At 38.2% G+C, this 8,599-nt stretch overlaps 1 protein-coding gene across 2 annotated transcripts in view; it reads left to right on the plus strand.

The window, feature by feature from the left end:
- LOC104602033 (transmembrane and coiled-coil domain-containing protein STS1-like) overlaps positions 1-8,313 on the plus strand; it is a 64,681-nt gene extending 56,368 nt beyond the window's left edge. For both annotated transcript variants that reach the window (XM_019198566.2, XM_088889484.1), the window contains exons 7-16: positions 3,655-3,752; positions 3,889-3,980; positions 5,921-5,991; positions 6,084-6,219; positions 6,418-6,477; positions 6,588-6,673; positions 6,747-6,823; positions 6,931-7,001; positions 7,528-7,585; positions 7,691-8,313. In XM_019198566.2, the coding sequence (XP_019054111.1) occupies positions 3,655-3,752; positions 3,889-3,980; positions 5,921-5,991; positions 6,084-6,219; positions 6,418-6,477; positions 6,588-6,673; positions 6,747-6,823; positions 6,931-7,001; positions 7,528-7,585; positions 7,691-7,825 (884 nt within the window). In that variant the 3' untranslated portion in view covers positions 7,826-8,313. The remainder of the gene's footprint in view (positions 1-3,654; positions 3,753-3,888; positions 3,981-5,920; positions 5,992-6,083; positions 6,220-6,417; positions 6,478-6,587; positions 6,674-6,746; positions 6,824-6,930; positions 7,002-7,527; positions 7,586-7,690) is intronic.
- The last annotated feature ends 286 nt before the right edge of the window (positions 8,314-8,599 follow it).

Raw genomic sequence — 8,599 nt, forward strand, 5'->3', positions numbered from 1 at the left:
AAGGGCATATTAGTCATTGTACCCTTTTTAATTAATAGTATAAATGCTAGTGAGGAGGGAGGCCAGATAATAGCTCTCTTTTCTTTTTGAATTTCTTCTCTTCTCTTTCTCTTCTTCTTCTTCTTCAAGAAATATCTTTTTCTTTACAGATTCTTTTGTTTAGCAGTTTTCTACTTTTGGCTTGGCTGGGTTTTGTTTTACTTTAGTTGGGTTGTCACTGGGAGTTTCTTTTCCCTCGAGTGATTGCTTATCACTTTAGATAGATAGATAGATAGATAGATAGATAGATAGATAGATAGATAGACGTGGATATATTTTTTAAGACAAAGTCAGATTCAATTTCTTGCTAAAAATCAGTTTGGTGCCAGTATTGGTGTTTTTTGATCAAACTCAGGGAGGAATACCTCGATGGAGACTTTCAGACCTACTTGAGAGAGAAAGGAATTCAATCACAAAGATCATGTTCTAGGACCCCACAACAAAATGGGGTGGTGGAGCGGAAGAATGGACACATTGAGTGTTGTGAGAACCTTTTTGCAAGACTCCCATGCACCTACTTGCTTTTGGGTGTAAGCATCCAACATTGTTGTATACCTCGTTAATTTGTTTCTTTTGGGTAGAAGCACCTACTTCCTTTTGGGATCTTGTTCCTGCACGCTCAAATGCCTGAATCATTGGCAATAGATGGGCATATTCCATCAATCTGAAATCATGTGGTAGTCTTGATAGATACAAAGCTCGCTCAGCCAACAAGAGTTTAGATTATGAGGAGACCTTTGCACCAGTTGCAAAGATGATGACAGTCTGATTGGTTTTGACTATATCAGTAATTAACCAGTGTGACATCCATGATCCATCAAATAGATGGTAAGAATGTTTTCCTTCATGGTCACTTAAAAGAAACAGTTTTTTTTTAAGCCTCTTGGATATTGTGATGATCCAACTATGGTTTTCCACCTCAAGAAAACTCTTTATGGACTGAAACAGGCACCTCAAGCTTGGATTGAAAGATTTCATTCTATCATTACATATGATGGATGGGTTTATACAAAGTCCTTCCGACTATTCTCTCTTCATCTTGAAGTAGACTCAAGGAATCAATCTCTTCTTCTGTATATTGATGATATACTTAATACCAGTGATGATCATGATGGCATTTCTCTCCTCAAGGATCTCTTGAGTCACTCATTTAAGATGAAAGATCTTGATCCTTTGACCTAATTTATAGGGCTGGAATTGACTCGTTCCCCTCAAGGGTATTTCGTACATCAGCAAGAGTATGTTATGGATTTACTTCACCTTGCTTGCCTCACTTGTTGGTAGTCTCATACACCTCACCATGACAAAGCTCAAATTATATGATCGCGGTCCTTCGAATCATTTGGTACATTAGGGGTACCATCTCCCATGGACTCTTCTCATCGTTATCATCTTTACATTTATCAGCCTATGCTGATGTAAATTGGGTTGGATGCCCTGACACTAAAAATCTACTATTGGCTAGTGTGTATTCATGGGTGATTCTCTTACTTTCTAGAAATGCAAGAAACAATAAATTGTCTCCAAGTCCTCCACTATGGCTGAGTATCAAGCTATGTCTTCTGTCTGTAGTGAAATTATGTGGCTTAGAGCTCTTCTTGGTGATTTTCATATTCAGCTTCTGACCCCTATTTCCATCCATGCAGATAATGTCAGAGATCAATTCCTTGTTGGAATCATCACTCTTTTCATGATTGCATTAAACACATAGAGGTTGATTGTCACTTCATCAGAGATCAATTCCTTGTTGGAACCATCATTCTTCCCCATGTTCTGCCTGGTCTTCAACTTGTTGACATCTTCACGAAAGTTATGATGCGTCCTTGCTACAAGTTCCTAGCTGACAAACTAATGCTTCTACCTTGGCATTAGTTTGAGGGGGGGTGTAGGGATAGTATGGGCTGACTTGGTTGGGAGTAGCATGTTATCATGTATCTTATTTACAGTATCTTTTACACTATATACTAAAGTAGTCAATGCCACGTCACATGGCCTCTGTTTTCTCCCTTACCCAATGGAGAACTCTCAGCCCTTCTTTCATATAGCATTTTTTGCTCTCATGAAGCCATGTCATCAGTGTCTTCTCCCTCTCTCATTTCAACATCTCAGCATGCCCAGCCGAGCCCTCTTTCCTCTATGTTTGTCCCTTCAGATATCCCCTTCAGTCACACTATGGCTCCCAAAATCACCTTCCACCATAGCATGGTTGGCCCAAGAAGGTGATGGACCATAAAGATCATAACAAAAGCTGACTATGTGACCTTCTCATCCACAATGTGAGCACTCATGAGCTGAACTACGACCACCACCACTTCTTGCACCTCCTACCTCTCTACCACCACCACCTTCACCTTTGGGTCCATGGCCAAAGCCTCTCACACTACCTCCACTTCTACCACACATACTTTCCCAGTAAAACCTTCTCTAGAAGCTACCATGGCTGATCTCCCTAAAGATGGAACATGATCACTATGTGGAGTTCGGGCTCTCGTTATGCAGGAGAAAGCCTCAAATAAGGATGGAAGGTCACTACCATCTAAGATTTGGGCCTGCACATCTTCATAGTCACTACCATCTAACATCTAGGTGTTCTCTTCATTCCTTAGGCTTTTTAAGGAAGGATGATATTCTTCAACACTTTTATCCTGCTGTTGAAGGGAAAAATAATCTTAATACAGCTGGTATATTCTTGTGACATTATCTTGTCCAGAATACAACTGCTTCGCATGGTCCCAAATGTCCTTGGCCATGTCTAGAAACATGAGAGACACCTTAACCGACTTAGCCTATGGTATATAATTAGTACCATTAAGTTTCATGGTGGTTAATTTTGAATTCATGAGGTCTGATTGCACAACTACACTAGGTTTAGTATTACCACTTGATGAAGCCATGAGTTTGAGAAGAAATTACTGATTTTTCACTTAAGCAAACCGTCAAACAGCTGATATACACCTACTGTAGCATTTTTTTCACTTAAAACAAAACACCAAAATCACCACACATTGAGGATCAATCACCACACAAGTCGAGACACCACAAAGATGCCCTCTTCAAACTACCAAGTAGAGGGACCTTAGAGAAGCACCACCAACTCACAAAACTACAACATGAGGCATTAAAGCCTCTTTTCCAAAGGGGCTATCAGTCCTTTTGTGTCTTCTTCCCTTCCTACAAAGAATAGTGTATTCTCTATTCCTAGGGCACAAAAGAGAGAGACGTCAATAGTGACAGTTGGCTTTACTGCTTTGATACCATGTGCTAGCTTCAAAAGTGTAGTGAAGTTAAAGGAAAGAAAAGGAAGCAATGAAGAAAAATAGAGAAGAGGTAGAAGAGGAGAAAGGGATGATGAAAGTCGAACTAAACTCCCCCTACTGTCGACCTAGTATGTAATATCATTCATGAACAGCTCAAATTACAACAATGCCCCCAGACAAGTAAAACTGATATAAGGGAGAAAATAGTAACCAGAAAAAGACAAGTACGCCCCTGTCAACTAATTCTAACAGTCATGATTTCACTTTTTTCCTTTTGTCTTTTTCTTTTTATATAGATAATTACTGCATCAAATGGAACGTTCATATCATCTTCTTATGCTTGCTTTGTCCAACTTAGCGGCTGGAGCTGGGTTAACTGGGTATAAAACGGCTAGAAGAATTGGAAGTGTTGATGAATTTGAATTCAAAGCTATTGGAAAGAATCATAACCAAGGCGTGAGTTGTTCTTGCCTTTCAGTTGTTGGTGGTATTTCCAAAGGGTTACTTTTCACTTAAATCCATAACCAAGTTTTTATTAAATGTGATCTATGGCTTCTGATTTCTGTTTTTGATGGACTTTTCCCATTTTCAGTGCCTGTCTGTTGGTATCTTCGTTTCTGGACTAGTTTTCGAGGAGAAAGATTTTATAAGGCCTTGGGAAGGACGAGAATTCAACTTAGAGAGGTAAACTATATTTACGAACTCTTCAGTGTTGCCTTACATGTTACATTTATCATGCTCAGTTTGATTAGCGTTTCTTCCCTTTCATTATGTTCTTTTCTGTTTATACATTAATTTAGAAAACTCAAATCATCAAACGCAAATGTGTTTCAATTTTTTGAAGATCTTCCTTATTGTTTTCCTTGTCATCATGATTGTTGTTATTTTGAAAAGTTCAACAATTTCAATCTGCAACTGTAGGAGAAAAAACTAGTTAAAATTTGTTCTTACAAACTATTGTGGCTTGTGAATGAGTGCAAAATGATGGGCAAGGTAATGCAGTCAACTGAGTAACACCGGCTACATGATAGTACAATACTTTTGTTGTGTTGTTTCTCGTTTGGATATTTTGAACTAATAGATTTACCTTGAATTGAATTACAAGCAAGCTTTTGGTTTTACCTAGAAAGGGACAGGAACAGGAATCAGCTTTTTTGCTCTTATTTCTTAGGAAGTATATCTGTACTGCCATGGGTCTTTGCAGTTTAACCTTTAACCAGACAACTACTTTTCAGTCTCCCTCCACCACCAAAGAGCTAATGTTAATGGATTTCATCAATGTAGAACTCAATCCACTGCTAGAAATTCTGCCATTATGGAATTCCCTTGGCCCAATGGGTCCAAGAACATCACCAAGATTCAACCACAGCCATATATCTAAAGATCCCCCCTAACATCTGAAGGACCCAGATGGCCTAGGCTGCATCTGTTAAAGTTCAACTTTATGTTGTTTGGTGGGGTTGGATCTCACTGCCAACAAACTGTGGGGTTTAGCTGTAGATGCAGAAGCGACCCATTGCTTATTTTCATGTATGTGAAAACTGTGGGTTTAGCCTGTCTTTTGGCAGTACAAATCTGAACCAGATACAAAGTTTGCACCTGGTTCTGTTTCGCATCAATTTGTTTGTGACTATGATTTGCACTTCTACCTGCTGAAAATTTTGCACTTTGTTTCAGTTGTACTCACTGTAATTGCAATTTTGCATTTAAGGCTGCATTTGGTAAGAGTGCAAATGCAAATATGTACAGCTTATCAGATGTATTTGGTTGTGATAGGTACAAACATGAATTTCAAGACTGGAATCTATCTTTTTTACATTGACCAACTTTGAGTGCAAAAGTGTCAAAAAAAAGTTTACTTTCATTTTCAGTACAAAGACACATTCTTACCAAATGCCTGCAAAACTGAACTAGAGTGTAAATTCCTTTAAGTTCAGCATTTGCACTCTTCCCAAATGCAGCCTAAAAATCTGATGCAAAATTTTTACCACCTTCCTCCTACATTAATTCTTTCATTAAGTGACGACCACATCATTTTCCCTCCCAAACAAATAATCTTTTCTAATAAAATTATTCTGTTTGGGAGGGATAGGAGGTAAAACGGTGTGGTCCCCACTTGGTATGAGAGAGAATTAAGTGGGGACCACATCATTTTATTTCTCACAAACAAACATGACAAACTCAAATTTGAAGCAAAAGTAACCAGAACTTGCACTCCTCTGCATTTACTCAGGTTCAAATAAACTGAGGCCTTAATGAAATGTCTTGTGGAAGGAGTTTATGGTTGTTTTGTGACCATTGAGGTCTAACATTCTTGGGATACTTACAAGGTGTTATGTCTTGTTCTCTTTTTTGGTTCTCTCTATGTGCCAAGGATTTCAACTTGGATACAGGATTGGCTGTAGGGTACCACGAGGGTAGGAGACTGAATATCTTATCTCTTTCTCTCTCTTGTTGGAGAGGGTGTCGGTGTTCTCTTATTTCTCTGTGTTATTTTCCCTCCCCTTTTATTAATAATAATATTCTGATCTACTGATTCAAATGAGAATGTATTAGTTTCAATGTGCTCTATTTCTCTGCATGCTATTTTCCCTCTCCCTGGTAACACTGCTGCAATTTTATAGGTATGTGCTAAGGTGGGAATCTAAGAATCTGATACTATTGAGCACCGCAATCCAGGATTGGTTGGCTTCAAGTAATTGGCTTGGATAACCTCATAAATTGCTACATCAGTTTCCATGTTGACACAGTGACGTCATTTGTTGACATTATTCTTACCTGCTTCAGGAATTGCAATGGAATTGATGAAACAAGGTGCCATGATGACTGTACTAAGCTCACTTTTAACTGCATTGGCATGGCCCGCAACCTTACTTGCAGCTACTGATTTTATAGATAGCAAATGGACAATCGCAGTAGACAGGTTTGAATCTATGGTTGTTAACTGAATAACACGCTGCATTAGATGGGAGGAGAGGCAGCTCTCCTACCGTCCTACAGTAGTCCTCTGGCTTGAAATGCTGCATTGGAAATTAAGGTCAACTGCATTGTGTGTAATAGTAACACTTAAAGTTCTTCGGTTAGTTATTTCTTATTAGTTTTTATTTTCTGCCTTTTCTAGATCAGACAAAGCAGGAAAGCTGCTTGCTGAAGTTCTAGCGAAAGGATTACAAGGAAATAGGTATCTGAGTCGTATCCAAATTCAAGAAAATTCATATTTTGTTGCTTTGAAACCTTTTGGTTTCTATACATTAATTTACCAGCCCTTGGCTCTGTAAATCCTTGCTTCAGACCTGTGACACTTATAGGGTTTTCACTTGGAGCTCGTGTGGTTTTCAAATGTCTAAAGTATTTGGCTAGGATGGAAATTGAAGGAGGTACCAGAAAATCCATAGCATTTATGCATTAAATTGGTTGAATATTTCTTAATCAACTCCAATGTTTCTGCAGGTTCAGTTGTAGAAAGGGTTGTTCTTCTTGGGGCACCAGTTCCAATTCAAGATGAATACTGGGAGACTGCTCGAAGGGTATTAGAAACGCTTTACCATCTCTTCAACTTTTTGTACTGCAATTATTTCTCCACTGCATACGCAATGCTCTAGAATTTCTTTTTTGACTTGGTAATGCTCTGCAGATGGTGGCTGGGAGATTTGTTAATGCTTATTCCACAAGTGATTGGATGCTTGGAATTGCTTTCCGTGCAAGGTAATGTTTGAAATAGAAAATATAAGCTTTGTCACATGTTTTTTCAGCAGAGTAGGTCTCAAAGCAATGTTTTGTACGTCTAAACTAAGCACAACTGAAAAATAAAATGTCTTATTATAACTATCTGGCCTTGGATACCAGTCTTGTTTTGTTATTAAAATTCTGTTAAGATGTCTTTGATAACAATCCAAGTAATGGAGCTTCTCTTGGATGGGCCGTAACCATATTAATAATCATTGATCGGATGATCTTAACCATTCTAAGTCATTTGACTTTGGTTTGTGGTCCATAAAACACTTTGTCAATTAGATGAGTAGGATGATGGACCAATGATCAAATGGGGTATTGAGCTTGTGGCATATCCAAGGGATCTGGGGTAGATGTGACATTTATTAGGATGCTAATTATAGGTTAGACAACTATAAAATGATATACACTGCTTAATGTACTAAACTTGGTCTGTTTCCTGTTGTATTTATCTCTTCGTTCTTCCTGTTGAATAAAATTGGTCAGTTTCCTCTTGCAGTCTTCTTACACAAGGATTAGCTGGAATTCAACCTGTTGAAGTTCCTGGAATAGAAAATGTATGCTTTTCTCACTTTCATGGTTGATTACTGTGATCATCCACTCTAACCTTTAATTCCTACTTCATCTTTCAAAGAATAATGGTTTTTGTTTTGTTTCCAAAGGTTGATGTAACAGAACTAATTGAAGGTCACTCCTCATACCTTCGGATGTCACAACAAATCCTGGAACGACTTGAACTGGATGCATATTTCCCTGTCTTTAGGAGTTCTGAAAATTTGAATCAAGTAAAAACTTAGTTCCACTCCAACCTGCATCAAACTGAGTACTTCATCCTTTTCTATTGGCTTCCGAAACATTGTGCAGCACAAAGAATCAGACGGCTGATCAAATGTCCAGATTGATTCAAATCAGTAGTCATCTTGGTACCACTTGACCATTATTGACCTTAATCAGGGCTCTGGTGAAATTCTGTTGGTGCTGCTTCAACCACATGTCACTTTGCATAACAGGCTTAGGCTCAGCGCAGGACAAAAATTGTGGCAGTTCAATTTTCAATATCAATTATTATGAACAAAAATTAGTCACCGCGGACAACCGATCTACAAGTTGCATAAAAAATAGTTCACTTAGGCTTAATTTGTTTACGTTGTAAATTTCATTTGCATTGGTGTAAATGCATGGTAGTGCAAATAGGCAGTGTAAATTTTGGTTTACTTTTGCTGCAAATTTGACTGTCTTATTTGTTTGTGAGAAGTAAAATGATATAGCCCAACTTTATGAGAAAGAGAATGGAAGTAGGAGGAAGGTTATTTGTTTGGCAATGAGGTAGGAAGCAAGATGATGTGGTTCCCACATATGAGAGAATTGAGGTAGGAGGAAGGTGGTGCAAATTTTCCATGTGTTTTTTAGATCCAAAATTGGCAATGCAAATGAGACAAAACAGATAAATTTTGCATGGGATGGGAGTACAAATCGTAATTACAAACAAATGGATGCAAACTGCAAAGCTGAATTGGGTGTAAATTTTGTATTCGGTTCAGATTTGCATTGCAAACATATCTTTATGGTTT

The sequence above is a fragment of the Nelumbo nucifera genome, chromosome 6 (genome assembly GCF_055504915.1).
Source record: "Nelumbo nucifera cultivar China Antique chromosome 6, China Antique-T2T, whole genome shotgun sequence".
Taxonomy (NCBI): domain Eukaryota; kingdom Viridiplantae; phylum Streptophyta; class Magnoliopsida; order Proteales; family Nelumbonaceae; genus Nelumbo; species Nelumbo nucifera.